Source organism: Dryobates pubescens, chromosome 1 (assembly GCF_014839835.1).
Source record: "Dryobates pubescens isolate bDryPub1 chromosome 1, bDryPub1.pri, whole genome shotgun sequence".
Classification (NCBI taxonomy): Eukaryota; Metazoa; Chordata; class Aves; order Piciformes; family Picidae; genus Dryobates; species Dryobates pubescens.
In genome coordinates this window covers 51,952,930-51,980,083 of record NC_071612.1, presented here as the reverse complement: position 1 = coordinate 51,980,083, position 27,154 = coordinate 51,952,930, and the positions used below count along the sequence as shown (strand labels likewise).

Genomic DNA, 27,154 nt, shown 5'->3' with positions numbered 1-27,154 from the left:
GTCACTGTGATTTCACTCCAATGTTTCACTTGAGTGCCAACTAATAAATTTCCAAAGCAAACAAGCTAAAATACATTTTGATGACATATTTCTTCATCTTTCAGCTGAAGTTAATAACTGGTAACCAGTTTACTATCAACACTCCTATTCACTCTTAAAATATTTTGTCTTCCCATCAACCTACACAGAGCCCCTTAGAACATTAAATGCATAAAGACTGATTCACCATTTGGCACCACTGATCAGTGAGGGGGAGATGGGCTAGCAACACTTATTTTCAGGTCAGATCTATTCTTAGTACTACCAAGGTAAAAGTAGTGACCCTATTTTAATCTATAATTTTATGCTGCATCTACAATAAAGCATTAAATTTAATATAAGAACCTTCATTGTACTTGAAAGGGTTGTTTTAGCAAGTGATTTCACTAATTAATGCTGTTTACACTCCAAGTTTGCTGGAGTTGGGTTGTGTTTGGTTTGGGTTGGGTTTTTTTGCTTTAAGAATGGCTTATGTTAACAGGGGAACATTAGCATAAGATGCTCTTAAACTGAACAAGAATGCCTGGTTTAACTAAACTGATCTCTAAGCCTATTTAATTTAATCACTACACTTTTCTTGTGTACATAAGGTCTTTGTGTTACCAAAGCCTCTTGGAAAGGTGTAGGCTACAAGGACAGAGAAGAATTCTTGATGGGCCATGCACCCAAAATGAACTGCAGTTTAGGCACACAAGGCTTTGTTTGAATACTCCTTTCCTAACAAGCTTGCCTTATACTAACAGGTGTTATGACAGTCATGTTTGCGTGAAAAGGAAGAAGAGACTTTTAACCATTCAATGTGTAGGATAAGAAGTAATGGATGTCCATTTTGCCACCTCAGTGAAAAATTGTAACTTAGGCAAGCCGTGACTGGATAGACTAATATTTTTTTCCAAAATCTATGCAATTACTGCATGAACACAGAGGAAAAATAAAGTAGTGAAAAAAATTACACTTAATGAAAGGGATTTTATTTGTCACAGTCTATGTCTAAGCAAAATGATCAAATGAATATATTTGTGAAAGCAAATATCACGTACAAGCGATCTGAGCAACAATCTTCTCGCCAGTAGAAATTACCTTTTTCCATATAGTAAAGCCTCTGTGGATGACAGCGTACACACTACTGCTACAATAATGCCTCAGGAGAAAACCATAACTCAGTGAGGCTAGGTCCCACCTCACTTCTTTCACTGACAGGTGCCTGACAATCCTTGTACCAAAGGCATGCAGCTGTGGCTTTCTCTCTCCTCCTAGGAGTGTTAACTCTATCCTTGCCAGCCCTTGGACAACCCATATGGCTTACAAAGAACTCTATACACTCCTTCCCATTTAATTTCTCTCTTGGGAGGTCTCCAGTTTCTTATCCTGTTGCATCTGACAGTGTTTTGCTTCCAGGCTTCTCTATACCTTCCTTTCCTATCTCTTTTATAGCATCTTCGGATTTTTATATTTCTGTAAAATATGAAAGAGAGCTTTATCAATCTGTTGGTTTCTCTCTTACTACCTACTTACTTTTATTTTCACATCCAGATCAATAAACATCAAAATGACATTTTCCTCACCCTTTTTAATAGTTCAGACATCCTGTCCCTGTGCCTGTTTTCTCTCAGATTTTTCACTCCTGCCTTTGATTTTTTTTTCCCTTTCATCTCACCTTCCTTGCTAATCAATAACGACCATCTAGATTCCTTAACAGTAGAGGGGAACTTCCTTTCTTCATCCTGGAAACAGGACACTCATTTAAGTGTAAGGAGATGCATAAAACACAGTTGGGCACCTGTACAAGTTAGACATGGGCACAAATCTCAATTATTTTTGCTATAACAGATCATAACGAAGTACAGTCCTGCTTTATGTGTCTCTTCCATTTTCCAATAGAGATTTTCAGAGGCAAGATGGTTTCCTCTGGTATACACCAGTATTTTGCTTGGCTCTACATGAAAATCGAACATTAACATACACACACACAAAACACCACCAAAAAACACCAACACTCTCACATTTTTCTTCTAAAAAATGAATCTATTAAATATATAAAGTGTTTTCTGTGTGTCATGGATGCCTAATTTGTCTTTGTTTCAAGAACTGATCTGTATCAGGAGAAGGGAATTTGTAGCCAACTAGAAAACAAGGCTACTTGGGGCACATGGACTAAATCCACTCAAATTACAGATTCAATACATCTATAAATATGTGCAAAATTCATAGAGATGTGTAAATTAGTGCATGGAAGAGTCCAAGAGTGATAAAGGGCATATTAACAAACTACTAGAAAGCTTCTTGGTATAAAATTGGTACATCCCAACCAGCACTGTGCCTGAGCATAGTCCAGGGAAGATGAGGCAGCTGAAACAACCTTTAAGCCTACGGCCAAGGGCAGGTAGTGCAGATACAGTTGTAATTGCTGGAGAGAGACAAAATTCCCTAGCACCAGCACTAGTCACTCTGCAGGAGCTGTCTTCAGAATTCAGGGACACCACTCAGGCAACCAGCACCAGAACAAGGGGACACAGTCTCAAGTTGTGCCAGGGGAGGTTTAGACTCGAGGTGAGGAAAAAGTTCTTCACTGAGCGAGTCGTTCGTCATTGGAATGGGCTGCCCAGGAAGGTGGTGGAGTCGCCGTCCCTGGAGGTGTTCAAGGGGAGATTGGACGTGGCACTTGGTGCCATGATCTAGTTGTAAGGTCTGTTGGAACAGGTTGGACTTGATGATCCTTGGGGTCTCTTCCAACCTTAGTTACTGTGATACTGTGATACCACAGAGATTCACAAAGATTTAACATGATTTCCCCCGAGTTTTTTGCCACCTTAGACAACCCTGGAGGCTCTGTCACTGAGAGAGCTCAGAGACACCATGATACCAACACCTCACTGGCATGACTGAGAAATATTCTCCTTGCTGTATGAGGACTATCCCTTCTTCCTGGGACAGCCAACCAACTTCTGCAAAAAGATGAAGCACTAGTAGAAGTTTCCTTATCTCTTATGTGATTTCATTTATAAAGTACCTATGCAAAATACAGTCCTTTAGCTACAGGGGGGAAAAAAAAAATCACAGTTCACTTTCAGCTTTCTCTGAATTCCACATCCACCTCTGGTGTCAGCTGCGGTTGTGGGCATTCAGTTTGATCCAGGGTTTGGCATGGACCTTCTGTAGGTCCTCAATACTAGCATATTTGGATAAAGTATTTTCCATCATCTTATTTTTTGCTCTGACATTCTCATTTAGCTTTTTACAATCAAACTCTCACTTACTTTAATTTACTGCCAGAGTAAAGAACTCGAGAGTTTGGACTTTTTTTTTTTTTTTTTTTTTGGCCTGATCTCTTGCCATACATGGGCAAGGCACTCCACAGATAAGTACATCATGCCCTACACAGGCCAAGGGGCTAGGCAGTAACAGATTTTCTTGCTTTCACACTTGATTTCACACATGCGGCATGTTTTCTTTCGTGACAGTATTTTATGTCCATATGTAGTTAGAAGGGGGGTTTTGTTGCACAAAAGCTGATTCTCAGGCAGAGCTGTGGCAGTCTGGGAGGACGGAGGTCTGAGAAATTAAGAGGACAATGGAGCTTTGAGCCACTTGAGAATAATTTCATGAACATCAGATAAATATCACACTTATGGAAGAACTAGAAGGAGGATGAAAAAAAAAAAAACAAAAAACAAAAAATAGAAGAAACAAAAATCCAAGCCCTCCTCTAACTTGCACAATGCATCTTTCTAAAGTGACAAACGTATAAAACTAGCAGGCCACAGCATTTATATGTGAGCTCCATTTAATTAATGAAACCAAATGAAAAGCTATCAACAACATGATTTTCTTATGCAGAAACTTGTAGGCGTTTTCCTTAATGATTTTTTAACCAATGTAGTTACCTATATGAGTAACACCACTCATACCACAGTTCTGTTCCGCATCATAGACGTGAGGGCATATGCTGGAAGTAAAGATTTTTTTAATAAAGTATACAGCAACAGTGACATCTTTCATAGAAGCTTGGTTTCCCACCTAGAACCAGTGCTGGAATACTGCCACAAGAACTGTAAATGCCCTTTGTGCTTATAGGGCCAGATCTCCCAAAGCAGCTCCTAGCACAGTTCCTGAAAGAAATGGTTTTTGTGTGCCAGAATTTCCATTTTTGTCAACAGCAACATATCAGCATACACACTGAGTCACTGCAGATAATCTCTCAGGCCAAACATCCATCTACACAAACATAGCATTTACCTGGTGAAAGTTTGCAAGAGATACGTTTGGGTTTTTTCAGATGGAGTGCAAGACAAGTTTTATTTGAAGCCCTCAGGTACTTCAGAAATAAAACTATTTTAAAGAGGTCCAATTTGCAACTCTGTAATGGCATGAATAAAGTAGAATAAATAACTAGGACAAGATTATACAAATTACTTCACAGCAAAACTACAGCCATGGGAAGGCTGTTTTCCTCCCTTTGAGCTTCCATATCTCATCCGAGAAAGCATCTTCTTCTTTACATTATTCTTTTACAAACAATACTGAAATTCTTGGTCTCAAGGAAGACATAACTCAGAAGTTGCAAATAGCTCTGTCCAGCCACAAAGTTAGTTAAAATCTCCAAAAAATACCCAAACCACAAAACCACTGATACACTTTGCCACCTGTCTAACAGTATCTTTCAGGCAGTACTACATGTGTATGCCTATAATGATCTATGCTGCAATTTAGCGACACCCAACATATTGCAAACATTGACTCTGACCACCCCAAATTTCTATACTGAGTCAGAACAGAAGGACTTAGGACAACAATTCATTAGCTCTACATAAAACAAAAGCGGCAAAGGCCAAATTCTGGCTGTATAGAAGCCAATCACAAAATTTCTCTGAGCTTTTAAGACCAAAGTAAAAATGCACCCCTGACCAGAGCTTATTTTTCTCCAGGCTATTTGTATAATTTTACCACATTAAGCTGTAATACAACCTAGTCAGTTTTCATGAGTGCCTTCCTCAAAAACATCTTTCTTATGTGCAAATAGTCATTGCCCTCAGGAACTCACTTTCTACAAAAACATATTTTCATTTCACTCCTTATTCCCTGCCATCAAGCATAGAAGAGCTCCATTCTTATTGGCTTCCCTACCTTGTAGTGGTTCCTCATGGCAATGCAGGTAACAAATTGTTCACCAGCTTTTACTGATCGTCACATTGATGGGCAGTGGTCCTTCAGGACTTACTGGTGGCAGCAATGGTAAGCAACTGTCTGAAATACTCCATTCACAACATGACGAACTCAGTGGAAACTGAATCACTTCTGAACAGAGAAGATGACACAGTAGGGGTATGCAACTGGTTCTTGTGACAAAGTGTTCATCAAGTGTTGCTAAGTTTTATTCAAACAATAAGGGCTTAAATCTCAAAACAAGATTCCCCTCAGATAAAGAAAGAATCAATTTTCCCCTTCTGGTTTTGGAAAACATGACAGAGGCAGTATCCCAGTCACCTTCCATATACCAGATACCTTATACTCTAAAATGGACAGAAGGAAAAAGATTTACTTAGGTAGCAAGGGAGGGGTGGACTGAGAGCAAAAAGATGACATGGGCTAAGAGGCTAATGGTGATAACTGGCAGGTCCATTGAGTGCTGATGCAGTACCCCCACCTGCACTCCTGTTCAGTCTGTCAGAGTTACAGGGTGAGAATTTTCTTCCAGCAGCGGCCCCAGGCACACTGGAGCACATTTACCTGGGAGAGTAATAACCAGATGAATTAAACTCTGAGTGGCTGGGAAACATTTAATGCAGACTTGGGCAGATTTTGGGCAGTAAGAAATAAAAGTTGTAAAATCTCTTCTCCATGGATTTTGTCTGCCATGGTCACTATTCCTGGAAACACCCTGAACAGCTAATTTGCTAGTGTATATTGGTAAATAAAATCTTTTTAAGTAGACTCTCTCTCCAGTAGAGGCAGCTGCCTACTGCATTCTAATTATTTTAATGACCGAAGGAAAACACTTTTGTATTCATGGCTATTTTTGAAAGTGAAATTTTATCTTCTGCATCAGATTCTGCTGTACATTTCACTAGTTCACGTAACAGATAGAAAAGATCCAAAAGTCCTAATGGACTATAAGAAATGGTTGTTTGAATGGAAAACAAAGGCTTGTTTGGATGGCATGCTTCTTTAAATAAAAAAGAGATTTTTAATTTTTTGGCTTATTAAGTAATTTTGTTCAATAATCTTTTTCACTATTAAAGTCATTAAAAAGCTTCTACATAATAAATTATCATCATTCTGTATGACCAAAAACCTGAGCAAACAAACAAACACTAACTCAATGGAAATCTGTCATAAACATCAGTGCTAAGCAGACACTGGACTATTTCCCCCTCCCCCCCTATAATTAAGTACATTCTCAGTATGTCAAAATCTTTTATCTGCTCTTGTAATGTACAAATATTGAAAAGCACTGAATGAACCAATTCATTATGCACCTATTTACTACTAAGGTTCTTCCTCCTTCTTCAGTTACTTCACCTTCTGAATTCTCCAGTTACACTGTCTCCTATAAGTAATGAATGTATGGTTTTAACTATGACATAACACCTTTCAGTACCAAGCACTACATGACTACATTTTCACTAGCAAGATGATGAGGAAAAATCTGATTGTGCTTTCTGTAAAATTCACAAATAAGAGGTAGGAAAAAAAAGTGAAATGAAAAACAGATTTGAAAGTTATACACATATGTGAACTCACAGTCATTTATATATGTGATTTCATGGATTTTTTTCTTTTTTTATACATGATGCACTGTGCTAGTTAACAGCTTAATCAGCTGAGAGCAAATGATTATTCAGCATCAATAACCCTTATTATGAGTTGTGAATTCAAAAATAAATTAATTTAAAAGTGCTTCAAGTAACAGGATGAGTGTGAAATTACTGAAAAATTAACAAAATCAATTAAAGCTTTTTAATAAGTCTAATTTCCAGTGTGTTCATAAGCACTTCATATGTTTTGTTCAACAAATAAAAGGACTGTAATTTGAAAAGTTCATCAGATTTAAAAAAAAAAAATTTAAAAAAAAATCTTTTCCCCAGTCCTTGTGAGATATCTCATTTGACAGATCTGTTGGTTTGAGGGGTTTTTAAGTAAAATGTACAACTGTATGTTAAATTACTGGACACCTGTGAGGGAGGAACAACAAAGGAATACTCAAAGCTGCAGGGAATTGCCACATTCTCCATTTTAGTAAGAGATGAACTACTAAAATACTCTGACTGAGATGTAGAATAACACCTGCATCCAACCCCATACTCACAGAAAAATTAGTGAGCTTTTCACTTACTCGCAATTATTGGTGCTGAATTGGGGTCTGAAAAGAAACTGCAGAATAAAAGAGCAGATGGAAACCCCAGAGGAGCAGATGAAGATCTGCCAAGAGTGACTGAGGTGAAACAGAGCCAAATATTTTTATCAGCTCCTAAAACAAGACATTCTTGGTAGTGAGATCAGAAGCTGAGCAATCACACCAAATTATGTTTCAACCTGAGTTGAAAATTTGAATTTTGTTCTTCCAGCCAGTGTAAACAAGAAAATAAAACAATAGGATCATAGGAACTTTCTAAACATATCCAACAAAAGCAGAGACAATCTTGTAGCTTACAAGCTTTGGAAGTCTACTACAAAAACAAACAAGCAAACACACACAAACAAACAAATGAAACAGTAATTGAATATAAAGGGGAGATGCCACACAGCAATTTTGTTTCATGGAGGTAAGTGTGGCTTGTAAGATGAAAGTTACTTATCTGTTATTGTTTTATGGAGTGCTTGTTGTCCTGATGGAAGGCAAAGGTCAAATCTCCACTAAAGCAATCTTAGCTGATTATTCAGAAGTCCAGGTTCATGTTTTTATTGCTGTGGTTTCTATTAGCAAGCCTGTGTCTTGGGTGAACCGCAAGGTGATACCCAGCTCCAGACTAATGGTGCACAATAGCCTGATTCCATGAGGTGCACTCCTGGGAAAGATATCTGTGACAGCCTGAGAGGGCAGTAAGAGCTTTTAAGTAAGCAATGAGTGTGCCTGACCAGAGGGGAAGTCTCACCAAATTTCCATTTACAAAATGCAGAAATGAAAGATTAAATTCTGGCAATTTCGCCTTGAAAGAGGAAGGGACAGAAATCCTGGGTTTCATTAAAGAAATCTAATGAGTATTTTAGCAGGCAGGTCTAAAAAGGCTCTGTACTCAGACAAAGAGGTTTTTGGTTTTTTTTAAAGAAGCCAACAACAGACCTATATATTGCCCCAGCTGGGAACAAGGAGAACCAGTGTGGAAGAAAAGATATACATCTTTGAAAATGAGGAACAATAACAGTCCCTCTTAAACCTCAAACTATCTGAAAAAGTGATCAAACTGTTAGGAAGGACCTGCCTATGTTAGAGGAAGGCATTTGTCAGAGACAAAACATGTCCCCGACAGTGAAAAATACAGATCAGCTGTGTTGGGGACCATTTAATTAGGCTATAATGAATTTTAGTTTCTCTAGGAATTACCCTACAACTGAACAGCAAAGGCATCATGGTTTCCCCCCCTCCACTCTCTATCCAGTTCTTGGCTCTCCCAATGTGCTGCTGAGTCCTTATTGCTCTCTCTGTGCCCAAGAGTGGAGTCTGAACAACACTAATTGTCTTCTCATGATGCCAAACATTTGGAGTCTCCCACAAGCCGCAGCTCTGCAGCAGTTTCTTCTTAGTCCATCCTAATCACTGTTTATCACAGAATCAGAGTCCCCAGAGATCAAGCATTTGTACTGGGTGCTGCGCAGGCAGCACAGGCGTTTTGCTTGCTGCTGTTGACAGCCAAGAGCCATGTGGCCAGATCTAAGGGTAAGACCCCAGATGACAGATATGACACAGAAACAACCAGCTGTTACACTGGTTTATGCTACATGATACAAAGTAACTGGAAATGTTTTCTTAGCCGTATACAGAAGGTGCAACTGGGGAGGATGATTTCTGGGCAGCCCAAAGTGAATATTTAACACCTGAGTGTACACAAGAGTTTGCTGAAAGTGATCTTGATTATGTGGTTCAGAAGCAAAAGAGGCTGTCTTTTATACCAAAACAGTTAAAGAACCTGTCCTTCATAAAGTGTACAAAATGTAAGCAGTGTGATTAGATAAATATAACCTAGTGAATACAGATATTAAACATAAATAATATGATGATACACAATGTTGGTAAAGCCTAGTAGGCCAGACATCGCTTACACAGATCAAAGCTAAACATCCAATCATGGACCCAAATACCTGCTTCAAAAGTAAGGACAAAAATAGTCACAGAATCATAGAATTTGCCCAGTTTGTTCATACATTAATCAGAATTTGTTAGCTTGGTTTTACTTCTAAAAACATAATCCGTATTTAACTGCAAAAAGTAATTTAGCTCCCAAGATGTGAGAATAGCTCCTTTTACCTAAAAATATAAATACATGGAATAAAAAAAAAAATTCCAGACAAAGATCTTGGAAGGAACATAGTCCTTGCTATAAGATAAAGCATTATTAAACTTGTAATTCTCTATCAGTTACCAAGTTAGATAAAAATGGATTGCTTCCAGAGCCACTGACAATATATTACACTTGTGTAGCAAACCTAGCCCGTAGGTAAAATCACGGGCGGATTTCCATTGAAAACAACAGAAATTCCCTGGCCTTATAATGAAGATGAATTTGACCCTTCCTCTAAAGGCTATTCGTGCTTCCACAAGAAGTAAAGCATGAATAACATAGGTTTGTACACCTGCACTGAACATACTTGAAGACAATGTTTTGTGTGCTATTCAATCACTTATTTTTACTTAGTAGAAGTATACCTTCAAGTCTACAACAAAAAGCACAATTATTCTTCCCCGAGTAGTTTTAATTAAATCATACACTACTAGTTCTCAATGTTATTTTTTAGTGTCTAATTGTAGGATAAACAAAAACTGAACAGAAATATTTGAGTCTGTTATGTTCAATTGCTCAAATTTACTGTCCAATGATACAAGTATCCTTAAAATTCAGTTACTGCATAACTCATTCTCACACACACTTTTAAATATACACACATTTGTGTTATATACACTGCCCTATGCACCATTTAATGTTTCCTCTCCTTGGAGTTAAAAAAAAAAAAAAACAAACTCTTATAATGGAGGTATATTCTTCTTCTCATTTACTGTGTGGAACTACATGACCTGAAATTCTTACATCTAGACACTGACAATACAGCCATTTTAGTAACACACATCAACATTTTTATGCCATGTCCACAAAGAATGAGAAACAGTCAGTGGCATCACACCAGTAACCCTCTGAGAATTGCAGATAGGCCAAAGAATCTCTTCTCCTTCCTCTGAACCAGGAGGAAGTATGGGAAAGGACAGCTGGGAAAGAATTGATCATCAAAGGCCATCAGAATGGGTAAAGCAGTATTGCTGTTGAGGGGAAGCAATGAAATGAATGAGATCTCCCAACTTTCAAAATTAGGACCTTAATACAAAAAAACTGCAATAAAAAACAGTAGCCTCTACCAACCTCCTGTAGCAAACTCTTCAAAAATGCCATCCACCCTTCCGGCCCCTTTACCAAGGCTCAAAATACACAGGAATCAACATGGCGAGCACTGCTTGTCAGCCAAGGGGAGCTCCTGTCAGGAACTGCTTAGATGCCCTTGAAAATGAGACTGAAGACAGAGCAAAGTACCAGATGACAAGATAGGCATAACTCAGCAGTCTCACATCACAGAAAACAACATTAAAATTCATGAGACAAACAACCAAGGGAATAAAACCAATCCACAAGACAAGCTATCAATACTTTTTTGTACACCAATGCTGTTAAGTCTTCTCATTTCCATGTATTCCCAAAACTTCCAGTTGGACAGCTGCTTGAGAATGACACATACAGAATAATGATGACCTTTGAAAGATGACACATTCAGAGCACTAACGATGGGAAGCCCTTCTCATTTCCAAAGAATTAAGAACATTTTTCCTCTTGGATGCATATGGGAAAATAAGCCACAATTTATTAAATACAGTCTTAATATCTCTTCTGTTATAGAGAAAGGCTATTGGGAAATGGTGCACATTTTGCCAAGTTTCCTTTGAGTCAGCTGTGAGTTTCTTACTTGCCAAAGTTAGTTAAAAGAGAAAGTAGTAATAGTAACAACTGAACCAAAAAGTTTGGTGATGTGGATTTCATTTAAATTGGAGCTAAGACAGGATTCTAAACATTTTGAGTTGTAATATGTATGACAGAGCAAATGTACAAATAGACCCCAAAAAAATTAAAATCCTTTTCGGTACAGAGAAGACAACAGATGCATCTACTGAACCAAGCAGTTAATAGGATGCCTGTGAATTATGTTTCATTCTTTCTTGAAAGGCATACGAAAAACTTTTATTACCCTATTTTTGTATTCTACAATAAAGCTATATTTAGAACTTCAATATGTATACTAATTCACAGAACAGTAGGGTTTTGAAGTGACCTCTGGAGATCATCTAATTCAGCCCCCATGTTAACACAGATACGCCCAGATCAGGTTGCACAGGAGCTCATCCAGGCAGGTTTTGAAAGTCTCCAGAGAAGGAGACTCCGCAACCTCTCTGGGCAGCCTATTCCAGTGGTCTGAAATCCTCAAAAGAAAGATTTTTTTCTTAAGTTCAAGTGAAACTTTCTCTGTTCTAGATTGCAACTATTTTCCTTATCCTACACCTGGCACCACTGAAAAAAGCCAAGCCCTATCTTCATGACCTCCACCCTTTAGATATTTATATACATCTATAAGATCCCCTCTTAATCGTCTCTTTTCCAGGCTAAAGACCCCCACGTCTGTCAGCCTCTCCTCATAACAGATATGCTCCAGTTCCTTAATCATATTCATGGCCCTCCATTGGATGATAGTCCAGTCCCTGTATCTCTTGAACTGGGAACTGAGAAAAAAAAGCTAGAAAATTAATTTAAATTAATGCATATCTAAAAGTATTTTTATTTTAAGCAATTCTTTCATACTTCTTGTAAGACATGCTATACTGTTTTCACTGCAGTAAAATAATTTACCTAATATGAAAACTATCATACTTCAGGTCTTTAACATCCCTTAATTATCATGGAAGTTTACAATAAGAAATATCTCTATCTTTAAAAAATAATTACATTTTTTAAAAAATCAAAATGTACAAAGGACACCTAAAGCATTATGGCATTGTTGAGAAGGTTGGCTCTGTCATGCTACTACAGGCTAAATTTTGCTCCAGTGGCCCCTAGGAACTGCAGCAAATACCCTCCAGACTCAGGAGGGAGCTGCAGAATTTATTTCTGAAGACAGTGTGGCATGCAGCCAAAGGAGTCATTTAGCAGAGTTTTTGGCCAAGCAGGAAAGTGTTGCATTTCTTCTGCCATTTATTGAGACTCACGAGGAAACTGAGACAGGAAGTCAGGCTTCCAGATAATAGGAGTGTTCCTAATGATGTCCTTTGGCTCACAGCACAGAACAGTTCCTCTATACTCACCCTTGCTGTTACAACATCTCTCTATATAATTTCCCACTAGAAGAGGAACAACAACAAAAGCTGTTTAAATGAGTTTTATGCTTCAAAATTAGTCTAGCACAACGCCACTTTGGAAAGATCCTTGCATTGCAATGTCTACATGTATATTTTAAAACATCACAAAACACAAAAAAAGTAGTTTACATTTTAATAACCTGGCTACCTCTTGCCTCCATCGTAACAGACTGTTGAAAAGACATACCTCCAGTAAGTCTTAGTAAAGTGGCCCTAAGTACAATGTTTCCTCAGGTTCAAATTCTAATTCTGACCTTATTGAGGTAGATGTCATCATGCCATTCATTCTGCCTTGTATGTTGCAGCACATAAACATACTGCATTTACTATTCCTACATCAATGTGTCAGGACACACAAACTGAATACAAAAAGACAGTACTTCATCATCAAGGGAGAAAACACCACCGCACACCAAAAAAACCAACACAAAAACCACCTGATTGGCTGCTGTGAGTGCCTGACCCAGTGCAGTCCATGTTGTGGCCCATGTAACACAATCCAGGGCCAGTAACACATCATTAATGCAGGCTCTTCCACATCCCACCTAAGGGATCTGCTGTATTACATATCAGGATGAGGCAGTGTTACTATAGCTGCAATGTTTCAAAGAGATGAAACACAAAGTTTGCAAGGAAGGTAACTATCTTTTCTTAGACCAATCTTGCAGAAAGAAGTCTAGCAACCTTTCAGACACACAAGCTTTTAAGCCATGGTATTTTATCAGACATATGAACCACAGAACAACTCACAGCAGCATGTGAAAGCAAAACCATAAAACCTGTGCAGCCATATTTAACTGAATGGCATATCAGAACAAAATACCAGTAAGAATTTTGATATGTATATCATTTTTAATCAAAAGTTGGTGCCTTAGCAGCAGATGAATACAGTGAGCAGTCTGATCTGCAATTAAAACACACTCGCAAAAGTTTCTGATGGAAATTGCCTATCTACAGCTGCAGAGGGCTCAGGCCTAGATTATTCATCTCTAGTTTGTATCTCAGTTTTTACCCAGTTACCTGGCTCCCCTGGCAAATAACACATGCAGCACTTTGTGATGTCAGTTTATTCTCTATGACTTCTCAAAGCACCCATCCAACTCTAAACACAAATACCTGCAACTCTTCAGCAATAAACAGGAAGGAAAGCTGAATCAAAAACTGATTATGAGAGGGAAAGAAGGAAAGGTGCAGTGTGTGTTCTGCAATGCCCTAGGGAGCTAGGTAAGCCAGCTCTAGATAGGATTTTCCTTGATACCAGAACATCTATAAAGAAATAGAAGGCATAAGAATTTACTAGTACATAAGAATGGAGATAACTGTCTTTTTAGCACATGCAAGTTGATTTCCTTTACAATTTCTGTGATACAACATCTACTTGTTGGAAGGAAAGGATAACAACTCCAGCAAATTCTGTAACTAAAGCCAAGAACTTTAGATCCTCAAACAAGACTCATCAGTCAAATGTAGACTCATTTGTCTTCTGTTCTCATTCAGACCATCACTAAATTACAGAATCACAGGATATATCTGGTTGGAAGAGACCTCAAAAATCATCCAGTCCAACCTCTGACCCAGCACTGAAGGGTCAACACTAAACCACGTCCCTATGCACCAGGTCCATACACCTCTTGAACAACCCCAGGGATGGTGACTCCACTGCTGCCCTGGGTAGATCATTCCAATGTTTGATAATCCTTTCAGTGAATAAATATTTTCTAACACCCAGCCTAAACCTCCCCTGGTGCAGCTGGTAACCATTTCCTCTAGTTCTGTCACTTGCCATCAAGGAGAAGAGGCTGGCCGCCTCCTCGCACCAACCTCCCTTCAGGTAGTTGCAGAGAGCAATAAGGTCTGCCCTCAGTCTCCTCTTCCCTAGACTGAATGACTGCAGCACCCTCCTCACTGGTCAAGTGCTCCAGGCTCAACACACTGAAGAAACATCAGAAAAAAAATGGAAGTCCATGAAACACAAAAGTAACAAACTATGTGGTTGAATGTTGAGTTAGGCTATGTCATAAAGATTGTTAGGTCTCTACTGCAACCTAGAGTTTATGCAATCTCGACTGTATCAAGCTTGGGGGAAAGAGGCAGGAAACACACTTTCTGCTCTAGTTTTGGTTTACCATTTTATTTCAATTAGTACATTTGTTCCTTTTAATTTTCTACAACTTTTTAGCTCCTAGCAGCCTCTGGGACAGGAAATGCTTTAACGTAGGGGTATTGTAAATTACTGAAGAGGCTTTCAGTGCTTGTCACACCAGTAGTACATGATTTGATGATATTATTACAAGTTACATTGACACACCAATAGTACATGATTTGATGATATTATTACAAGTTACATTGACACCAGCTTCACATGACTGCTGTATTTTATAAAAAATGGCTTATTACCTTTGACTTCACATTTCATAAAAATCACACAGATACAGAACTGTATATACAACTGCAAATATCATATTCATCAGCATCTTCAACCATTCATCAGATTGAACAGTTAATAAAGTATTCAGCTATGACAAGAAGAAAACTCTCTCTAAAGGCTGAGAAATTATTGCAGTAACCTAAATCCAGTCTTATCCTGAGGCTTCCTATCAGGGGAATTAAAAAAAAACATTTAAAATAAATAAATAAATAAATCAGACACTCTTGCAAGCTGCTGGAATTTCTTCCACATCACAGACCAGCAAGAAAGAACCTGCAAACACAAAGTCACAGAATGCAAGACTTCATGATACTGATGACAACTACAGACACTGGAGTAAAAGTCTGGCTGCCTTCATAAATGTGCCTGCAAAGCATTTGAGCACATGGATACGAGTCAGCCATAGCCCAAGCACAGGGGAGCAAATTAGTCAGCTCTGCACTTTATTACATATTCACCTACAAATATTATCTTCAAAGTAATTGCAAACATTCTCACCGAGCTAAACAGCCTCTAGATCAGGTTTAACACACAGATTAATGTGGTGTTCCCCAGTGTAGGAAAACAAAATAAAGAAAAAAAAGGTACCCACATAACAAGTACATGCAACTTTAAAGATCTTGTGTGTATGCTTCTAAACGCACCTATGCTTCAATTATACTTTCTTAGGTAATCAGTTGAGCATACGCACACGTGTTGAAAGATAAGCATACATACAACTGCTCCACTGGGCCCATCATAAGAATCTATACACATTAGGTAAATGCAGTTTTCTTCTTGTGTGCTCGCATATATTGATTTTCATAAATGCAATTGACCAACGCATTTCAAGTCATACTGAGCTTTGAAATTGATTTACTTCCCAAAATGGCCAAATTACATTTATCTTTCAGACATGCTACAAGACATGAGTTTTTAAAATAGAATTCAGAGGGATGAGGAACAAAGGAACTGCAACACTGGGTCATGTCTGAGGTCCTGTCTCTAACAGCCGTCAGCACAAGCTGCTTCACAGAAAGAATACACAGCAGGTATACAAGGATAAACTCGCCACACGTTAGGACTCATCCTGGTTTTCAACTACTAAGGACAGACTTGAACTCTGAAACCTAAGGTACAATATCCACTTGAAAATGTTATCATTACTTATTATCAGAGCTCCAGGTGCCCCTGCTACTTATGTAAATGTCATACCATATATCCAAGTATTGCCTTGGTGGAATTCCTTAGCAGACTTCAATCAAAAAAAAAAAAAAAAAAAAAAAAGTTGTATAAACCCTCCATGTATCTCCTTGTCTCTACTAAATTTGCCAGTTCAGAATTTAACAGACTAACAGGAGTAAAAAAAATTAACCTTTTTTCATCTTCTCTTGTTTGTACATGTTTATCAAGTCCCTACTCTTTTATTTTCTAAGTTGAACAACTTTTTACCTGCTCTCATTAAACAGTTTTCCAATAATCTAACCTTCATGGGACAAACCAGTTATCTGCATGAATCTGGTTCCTTAGTTATTTATAGGCTTGTTTGTTTGTTTTGTCTGAGGGTTTGTTATGTGTTTGGGCGAGGTTATTTATTATTTTCTTTTCCAGGCATAAAACATTAACCTATGTTAGTTTTCAGAACATAATGTTATTACAGCATATAAAGAATAATACAACAAAGATTCCAGAACTTAGTCCTGAATCAATCATCTTGAACAGTTGCATAGATAAAAACTGAGAAGTTCGTATGATGACAAAAAGATGGGATGACGGACAAAAAGTTGGGATGAAGATCACAAGATGATGGGTAACATGCCTTCATCTTAGTCAGAATAGTGCTAAGCAGACTGTCCAAACAGCAAATACTTCATTTATCAATCTACCTATATGCAATAAACAATTACAAGTACAGAAACAGCTGTCAAGTAGAGGAGTTCGACCTACCTGCAAATAAAACTGAAGGAAGAGCACAATTCTAAGAATAATGTTGAATAAGAGGGAAAAAAAGGCAAGTACAAGTAAAAATTAAGATGCATGCAAATTTGTTATAAATATAAGGACATTTTAGCAGATGGAGAAACTGGGCAGTTCATCGTCACATTCTCACACCCGCAGAGTTGTTCTAAAACTACTCTTCATGAAAGCAAATATAAACAGCTGTTGCAAGTAACCTGTTTAACTAAATCTTGATATTATGTAAGAACCATCTGAAATTATTTGCTTTACTTATCTGAGCACATAATCTGGAAACAGAAGCTCTGTCTTTTGGCCACTCTGTTTAGAATCACTTTGCCTTATTCAAAATTCTTCGTACTTTTTTCAGCAAGTGGAAATGTGTTGAAGATCTTTAGTGATACAGTATTCATGACAGCAAGAATGTAACTAACTAGCACCTATTAAAAATGTTGGACACCAATAAAATTAATTCATGTTTGTTTAATAGAGTTTTTACTAGGAATATGCTTAACTTTTGCTACCAGCCTGAGAATATTGCACAGCTCTTCAGATACATCCCTCACAGTTGAAGTCTGTGTGCTCTTACTTCTGAGAGCTGACATCTAAACTCCACCACACAGTTTACAATACCCAAGCAGCACAACGTGGCTCCAGAGGTGCTGACAGCGTATCTCTGTCGCTCAGTTTCTGCAGGACAAGGGATGAAATCCATCAGGACAGCAAGACAGATAATTCCTAAATTCAGATTTAAATTCACTGAAAATAAGTTTTAAAATAGACACCCTTAATTTTCCTTTTTGTGTCTTGTTTTTATTGATTATTTCCTGATGAAATAAAGTTCCAATACTTATTATAATATTAAAAATTTGATATTTTGTCAATGACATATGATCATACCAATCCAAAAAACTTCAGAAAGTCTGAATCCTGACAACATGTGCCATTAGACTAACAGTGTCAGTCCTGACACAGTCGAATATATTTTGCAGCAAGTGGGTGGGCAGCATCAACTTTTAAAGCATGATTTATGACTATTTCAAAATTAAACCACAAAATTCAATCAAAATTATAATTTCAAGTGTTTCAGGAAACAAAAACTGTTGCTAAAAATGCTTATATAGTCTAAGTTACTAAAAGTGTACTTCAGAGCAGGCATGTTTTTCTGCAATATAATTTATACCCATCAAAATTAATAAGAAAATTTCAAAATCTATTCCTAACCAAATACTGATATACTTTATCTCAATAAAGTATCACAGTATATTAGAGGTTGAAAGGGACCTCAAGAGATTATAGTGTCCAACCCCTCTGCCACAGCAGTAGTCTGCACAGGAATGCATCCAGGTGGGTTTTGAAAGTCTCCAGAGAAGGAGACTCCACAACCTCCCTGGGCAGCCTGTTCCAGTGCTCCGTCACCCTCACTGTAAAGAAGTTTCTCCTCATGTTGAGGTGAAATCTTCTATGTACAAGTTTGAACCCGTTGTTTCTTGTCTTATTACTTGCACCACCAAAAAGAGCTTGGCCCCCTCTACTTGACACCCACCCTTTAAATATTTATACACATTGATCAGATCCCCTCTCAGTCTTCTCAAGACTAAACAGCCTCAGGGATCTCAGTCTTTCTTCATAGGGGAGATGCTCAAGCCCTCTAATCATCCTTGTGGCTCTCCATTGGATTCTTTTCTTTGCTACACATAGCAAAGAAGCTGGTTAAAGACACACTACATATCCTATTTGGTACAGTATTTCACAAATCTCAGGAAAAAAAATGTTATTTTAGAACAAAATCAGGGGTTTGGTTGTTTGGTCTCTTTTAAATATTGAAGAGAAAACTCAAAAACCTATATTCTGGTGCATTATTGCTCTGTAAGAACCATCTTTGTGCTCAAATAGTCTCAAACATTTGATGCTCACTGATTTACAGTCACTGAAAATTTATATTTGCAGATTATTAGTCAGGCAAAAATCCCAATAAAAGTTATATGAGAACATCTGAGTAGGAACTGATTCAAAAGCAGTCTGCAAGAGCAACAAATAACATGGGTTGCACGTCTGTTCAAGGTCACACACAGACACTACATATGTTCATGGCACAGCCTCCACCTTCACACTCCCTAGCTCGACCTGCTGTTACATTACTATTTATACAGGTTTTACACTAAGTACTCCTAGTAATCTTACTTCTATTGTTTAGCACGGACAGTCTTCAGACCAGATCTCGATATTTAGATGAGTCCAGCAGAGACAGAAGGTTCATGTATGTGTTCTGTACAAATATTTATAGCTGGGTATTTCAGGGTTTGACACACAGTGTTTAACAGATCACTGGCAGCCCACTAAGCACTCCAGCACGTGGCCTCCGGAGAACATGATGGTCATGCACAGCCCACCCGTCTTCTCCTCCTCATTTCCAGCTGTGGGCATAGGTGCCCATTTTCTCTGCTACAGAACTATCAAAACACTAGAGGAAAATACGTCTGGGATAATAACTGCTAACTGTAAGCAGGAGAAGAATTTGCCAAAGGGAAGAAACAGAGAAAAAGAGTCAAGGGCTAGTTAGGCAGCACAAGAAGGAACTCAAAAACCAGTAGAAAGTGTATTCAGTGAAGAAAGGGAATTCAGAGGCAAGGAAACCTGTCATAAGAATAACAAAAGAGATGACAGTGAAAGAAGCAGAAAGAAGATGAGCAGCACACACAAAGAATTAATATGCATTAAAACACATTAACAGATTAGCCATTAGCACTTTCTTAGCCAAGAAAAATATCCTGAGACGACTAAAAATATCCAGAGTATTCTAGTCACACTTTCAGTTGCTAGAGCTCTGAAGGGATGTAGTAGGGAGGTGGACAGAGGTTGTTTAGGGTCAAGAACGGAAAGAATAAAGTGCATTCAAAAATTCTTAGAATATGTAGACCCTAAGGAGGCTGGAAAAAAAAAGCCCAGAAAACACAGAACAATACTGTCCATCCTATTGAAAGTTTTGAAAGCCCAAAGCTTAGTTTTGCTCCAGAACTGTCTTTCCTTCAAGATTTTTTGGGGGAGTTTTCTGGGGTTTTGTTGTTTTGGTTGGTTGTGTTTGGGTTTTTATTGTTGTTTGGGTTTTTTTGTTTGTTTGCTGGGTGGTGGGTTTTTGTTGTTGTTGCTTTTGGGTTTTGTTTCTTAAAAAAAAAAAAAAAAAAAAAAAAAAAAGGAATGTTCTACAAACCTAACATTTTTCAAGCATCTAAAGCCAGACCATAAAATCCTATTTCAATTTAAGGATATACGCACATTGTCTAAATAAAGAACAGAGATTTCTCCCCTTGCTTAGTTTGTTCACTGTTATAAAATTTTGAGTACTGCAATACAACCAGGAAGAAAAATACAACAAAACAAAAGTCTCTTTTGATGAAGTCCCCTGTGCCTGTGAAAACCAGAAGCTGATTCTTCGATTTTACAACCCTTCTGTCAATACTACACACCACAGACGTGACCATTTCTCTCCAAGAAGTAGTGAATGGAATTATGTCATAAGCCTATCAACCCTGTTTTCCAGAGGGGCAATAAGAATGACATAAGGCAGACATCCAGGTGTGGTGAATGTTTCTGAGCTTGCCTAAGGGACCTGATTTCAAGCTCAATTATATTTGTCAATTAGGGGTAGTTTTGCAGTGATGTAATACTGCTCCTTGCAGGTCACTTGTTTGACACACCGGAAATATATTCAGAAACAGAGTGCTATGGAAAGTGGTCTGGACATTAAATTGAGCCTTTAGTATAGAAGGGTATTCAAAAAGTTAGAATATCAAATATGTTCATTTCATAGTGTTTTCCCAGTTTCACTACCGAATTAATCTTTGCAGTGAAGATGAGGAAAAGAACTTTATGTTCATGCAAATTTCCTTCAAATTTGTTGAAAAAATAAAATAAGATAAAGGGCATCACAGATAAAGTAATGGTGAAGAATTCTAAAAAAGAAAAATTACTTTAAAACTGAATTTTTCAGTAGTCTGATTTATCCTGCAAGTTTATCCACAGCACGATGGAGGCCATTTGGGACCAACTACTCAAAAACTTGTTTCTGTTTCAGCTGCCTACACTATGCATTTACTACATGAATAGTCACAGTTCTGTCCATCTGGCAAGTGATATTAGTAGTACAATCTCTATATGAATACTAACTGCGCAATATATCTTCTAGAATGCAATGCACAGCTGAAATATGAAGATGAAAGATCTCAATCATCTAAATTATGCAAGAGATTCAAAATGTTTAATCAGAGGTTTTAAGAATTTTCCTGTTACCAGAAGGTGCAATTAGCATGCTTACAGATGAAAACATGTCCCAGAAGAAAACGACACACAACCCAAAACAACCTAGCAGTATAGAAGGCTGCTCGTACAACATTAATAAACAAAAGTTGGGTTACAGATGACAGTGACTAATTATACTCAACATTAAACATCAACTTTTCTTGTTCAGATACCTTATAAATAAAATACATAACTAGGTTTGAAATACTAATATTCCTGTTACACACAAGCCAAACACTTTTTATTTTTACTTATAAAGGTTCAAAGAAACCAAATGAGTTCCTTATATTTTCATAGGAGTGGGAAATGGACACTAAGGAGAGTCTTTCTTACTCTTCCCTTACTCTCAAGAAGGCACATATACATAGTCAAATAACTTCAAGCTAACCAACTTCCACATTATGAAGCTGTACATCTAATTGTCTTTATGATTATTATTTTAACATTTTTATCTAGCTTAACGGGGGGCTGGGGAGAGAAGTAAAACATGTCAGAAGAAATGCTGGAAGAGACTTACTCAAAGACAGCCAGCTGTTCAGAGGCTGGAACAATCCTCGGTGATGTGAATATGAAACAAAATGAAGACTTACCACCTATCTTCTGCAGTTTACAGTATCTGAACTGGAAGATCACACCAGAGATAGTGCTCTCTCTGTTTTTATTTTAAGGAAACAAAGCAAAAGCCTTCAAAAAGACTTTAATATCAGCTAAGTGCAGACTATGAATAAGTATTACAGAATGGGAAATTCTTTTCCTACCCATCTCACTATGTTTTACAACAGATAACCTTAATACATTATAAGCTGTGGCAAGAATGGAGAAAAAGGGGGGGAAAAAGAAAAAAAAAAATGCAGATGCATGCTGCCATCTGAAAAGCCTGACAACATCCATTTAGATCAATAAGGCAATGACCTTTTTTGAGCAATATCTGATTCATAGAAATGCTGATCTATGTTCTTAGAGTCTTTAAAGCCTGACATTGCAATGAGTATGACATTCCCAGTTTTGCATCTTCTGACAAATTAGATTGTGAAGATGAACTAAGAATGCCTTACACTTGAACTTCACAATGGTAAACACTGAACGGAATATCCTGTAGAGAGACATGAGAAAATGTCTCAGACACCAGGAGCATGGAAACTGTTACACCACATCCCACTGTTACAGAATACCAAGATACGTGTTACAATACTTGTTATAAGAAGTATCATGACCCAAAATTCATATATAGGTTAAAGGTCTGCAGACAAACACAAGATAATCACACAGCTCATCAAGTTCCTCTGCACAATGTCAATAGCTTCCTTATCAACATTCATCTCCTCAACACCATCATAACATTTCTCCAGGCTCTTCTGTTCCCTGGAGCCCGTACTCCAGGGCTTCCAAAGTCTGAACTTTGGGGTTGTTGTATAAAACAGTTGCTGGTTTAGATGCAAATAAAAACACTAGTTCCAGAAACAACTCCTAAGCACACTGGGCATCTATCAGACTCACACACTAAGTGCTTCTGGGAATTTTAAGTCAAAGAAACAGTGTGATTCTAGGCACACTCACTAAAATGATTCCTTTCTTATGAAAATGTTAATACACACACAGCATGTCGATAAACAATCCCTCAGAATACCTACAAGTAACATCTCAGAGGCTGTCTTGTTTTGTTCCTGGAAAATTTCTCAAGATCTTCAACAAAAGGAAAGGGACCTACTAAAATAAGATTGATTTAAAGGAGTTAGGACTGTATCTAAAAATTAGAGTTCTCTTTATAATGATACCAAACTATAGCTCTGAGGCTTATTGTGCTTTCTAAGATTGCAAATGTTTTCTCATATGCTCTATAGAATAATAACTAAACAGCAAACACTGCTCACTAGAGAAAAAAAAAGAAGAACACAAAGAACTTCTAAAATATAGGTGAATCCATCAGAATATTTGGGGCATCTTAGTTGTGGCTGGTTACAAAGCATTTTATTTATTCACTAATTGTGTAAGGCCAAATTATTCTAGCACATCTGTAAAAATAGCATGGAGCTCACTGGAGTTTTTGAAGTACATCAATAGGAAAAGCCTAGGCTGATTCTGAGCATTTTCATATTTTGCTGTGGTGGAAATTATCTTATATATACACAACCTAACTGTTACCAGCCTGAATAGTTCACCAGCATTTTTACAACCTTAGTTGTACATTCTCTGGGTGCAGTAAAAGCAGGTGTTAATTGTATCTAAGATACAAAGTTTGCATACACTGAACACAATCTCAGCAAGGATTATCTTGCTTTGTCCTATTATCTTATTCATAATGACCACACATATTTGAGTGTGAACAACTCACACCTCTGATTATGAAGCCAGGCTTTGTCCTTCTTTAGGGCCTTACTGAGGAAACCATCCTAATGACAGGTATCTCTAAAATCACTCATGGGAGTCCAAAACCCACTCTAGACAGTAAGACCTGAAATAGTGAAAGCATACACTTGAGTTATGCTGGTAAAAGAGGCTGAGTACCCACCATCCCCATCACCTTTGACCAACTATCGGTACTTCACAGGCTATGATCAGATAAGCCTTTAGGAAATGCTATTCAGGAAAAGTAATCAAAATATACTGATGGAGGATCAGTTGCAGAGATACACAGAACTTTATAATTTTTGTTTAAAACAATTGGCATGTGGTACAAACCCAGTGCACCATAGTGACCTATCTTTTAAGTTTTGAAGAACTACAGCACACAAACAAACACAAAAAAAGAGAACAAACTCTACTGAATAGAAAATGTCAAAATTATTGCTTTGATGACTAATAAACAACTAAAACAACTAACTCTCCAGGCATTTACCTGTCTCTTGTCACAGTAGTGTCTCACAACAGCAAGAACTTCCATAAAATATTTCAATGAGCCAACCTTTCCAAATATATGTTTCTTTTTCCAAACAAAATGATGTCAGAAAAATTCCAACACTGATCATATTGTACAGTCTTTTACTACTGTGTTTCTCTTATACACAACTTTAAAACAGTATCATTCTTATTATTCCCACTATGAAACAATTAAAAGAATAAACAATGTAGCAAAGAGTATATACACATTTGTCATTATATGATATGATGCACATATAGACCAAAAGAAAAGCACTCAAGTTAACTATGACCAGTTGCTTTTATGTATGTATTTGTGAGTACTACTAACTGGAAAAAAACATGTTTTGTTTGCAATTGCTTCTGCTTCTTTTGAACTTGAGCATTCCTCAGTTGTAAGCAAGTAAGACCTAACAATTCACACTTAGGAACAAAATATATTTGTGATTAGGAAAATGTAGTGTCTGCATATTTGGCACGTATGTTCACCACATTCTCAATAAAAACCACACGGATACAGTGAACTCCACCTTTGTCTGAACCAGTTTTCAGAATATAACTAATTAATGCAAAAGAGGCTGCTGGAAAACTTGAGCACTTGTTTAATTACAGAGGTGTTGGAAATGGACCACCACTCTTATCTTTAACAGAGGGGGTTGCTTTTTTGTTTGGTTGGGTTTGGGGGTTTTGTGTGGGTGGTGGGTTTGGTTTGGGTTTTTGTTTGTTTTTGTTTGGGGAGGTTTTTTTGTTTGGGTGTGGGGTTTGTTTTGGTTTGGTTTGTTTGGGTTGGGTTGGGTTTTTTGGGGGTGGAGAGGGAGAAATGGATGGGAAAGCATCACCGAGATACACTTGTCAAGTTAAATACCAGTGAAGCCAGGTCCCGAGGTCAGTTCTGATTGCTGCTTTCTTTAATTGATGAAGAACTGCACCTGGCATTAGGGAGGCTGAAGTCCTGAATCGGTAAGATAAACGTTCCAGTAAAGTGCTCATTGCTCTGTGAGATGAGAAGAGGCTATAGTTCAGCTCTTCACACACAGTTTAGAAAGAGGTCGGTCAGGCACAGAGCGAGGAGAGAGCACCACAGCGGCCCCACAGTACAGGCTGCATTAGATAAAACCTCACCACTCTCCAGCTGCGGTGCAAGAGCCTCACGCGTGGACCAGCAGGACTGTGCAGCCGCTCCGCGGCCCCACAACTCAGCCCTCCTCTCCCGCTCGGGCTGAGCACTTCATAAATACTTATTCGTCGGGCGGCCGTAGCAGAGGACCCGCCCCGGCCGGCTGGCCCCAGGATACGGTCAGGGGCGACAGGTTGGGACGGAAGCAGGCGAGAGGGAGCCCGCAGGCGCAGGCAGGGCCTCGGAAAGAGCCGCTACCCGTCGGCACCGCCGCTCCCCTTTCCCGGCGTGTACTGCGGGGGGCACGGTCTCGCCTCAAAACCTTTGAGCCTCGCCGAAATGCCCTCTACAACTTCCGCGTCCCCGGCGGCGTCGCGCCGGCTCCGAAGTCAGCGGCTCGGGACGTCGCCGGGAACGCGGAGCGGAGGCGGCCGGTGCAGCCCTGCCCGGCACAGCCCTGCCCGGCGCCGCGCCCCTCTCTCACATCAGCCAGAGGCGCTAGGGAAACGGAAAGTCCCAGAAAAGCGGGTCTCGGGTACCTTCCCCAGGTGAGGGGTGCCGGGCGCAGGTCTCCGGCTCCACTTGCTACTGCTGCCCCGGGAGGGAGCAGGTGAGCCCGGGACTCCCCACTCACGCAGACCGCCGTAAATAAAGCCGAGACAAAGTCACCATCTGGGGAGGGGGCGGGGAGCTGTATTAGACTTGGAAGTCACTTACCGGCTTTGCAAGGATCCTTATAATCTATCGCCTCAGCTTTATCCTCTTCAGTGAAATCGTAAGTGTAGTCATAATCAAGGCCAGAGCAGGAGGAAGGCTTCCCACAGACAGTCCACCCGGCCAGCCATAGTGCCATCCTCCAGCAAAGCATTTTCATCCTCCCTCGGGATGGAGGCGGTGGGCAGGGTGCAGATGAATTAGGCGACCGGTCAGCAGTCCACGCCGGCTTGGGAAAGATGGGTAAGGGATGGAGCAACCACAGGTTTTGAAGGAGGTTGGGGATTTTTGCTTTCTCCACCTGGAGGCTCTTACGAGAGGCGGTGCTCCCTAGGTAGCCTCAGTCAGACGGGTGCAACACAGAGCGAGGACCATAAGCGCTGCTGCCCCTCCTGGCCCCCAGCCCGCCACCTCGCCAGGGAGAAAGTCACTGGGTGTGTGGGTGGGCGCAGGGGGTGGACTCAGGCCGGGAGATCCTGTCTGTCAGGGCGTCCCCTCGCTTCTGTCAAACCCCAGCCAAACTTCCCGCGGAGGAGGAGGCGGCGGCGGCGGCCGCTGCCCACGTCCCGCTCCGCGCCCGGCCTGATTCCCGCTGCGCGCCCGCAGCCCGCCGCGCTGCCGACCCCGGTCGTGCTGCTGCTGCCAGAAGATGGATCCGGGCTGCACATCAGCAAACTACCACGGAGAGAGGGGGAAAGAGAAAGAAAGAAAGAAAGAAGAAAGGGAGGAAAGAAAGGGGAGCGAGGGGGGTGGGGTGCACTAGAGCAAACCCCGGAGCACTAGTGATGGGAGGCAGCAGCTATGCTGGCGGGAGCAGTGTCAGATCTTCCTCCCACCGCACAAACACTTACAATAAGCTCTGCCTTTGGTCTGTCCCCCCCCTCCGTCCCCCTTTAACTTACGAAAACCTTACAGGCAACTAACACACAGTCGTCAGCATCCTGCTTACTTATTCATACAGTCAGGGTCAGGATCCGGGCTGCTTCTGATCTGCTCCCTTGATAGTCTTATGGAAACGCGCATTCACTATATGCCTCTATCTCGATATAGCTTTCTCTCTAGATAAGCAGTGCATGACATTTAAACAACAACAAAAGAGTCGAGATCAGATAAAACAATGCAGAGATCGACACCCGGCAGCCAAAGAAAAGCTCGACAGAAT

The 27,154-nt window shown here is 39.3% G+C and overlaps 1 protein-coding gene across 1 annotated transcript in view; it reads right to left on the bottom strand.

The window, feature by feature from the left end:
• The window catches only part of TLL1 (tolloid like 1), a 124,555-nt gene extending 97,612 nt beyond the window's left edge, over positions 1 to 26,943 (bottom strand). Inside the window, exon 1 of the mRNA XM_009904561.2 lies at positions 25,996 to 26,943. Within this exon, the coding sequence (XP_009902863.1) occupies positions 25,996 to 26,152 (157 nt within the window). The 5' untranslated portion in view covers positions 26,153 to 26,943. The remainder of the gene's footprint in view (positions 1 to 25,995) is intronic.
• Positions 26,944 to 27,154: the final 211 nt, after the last annotated feature.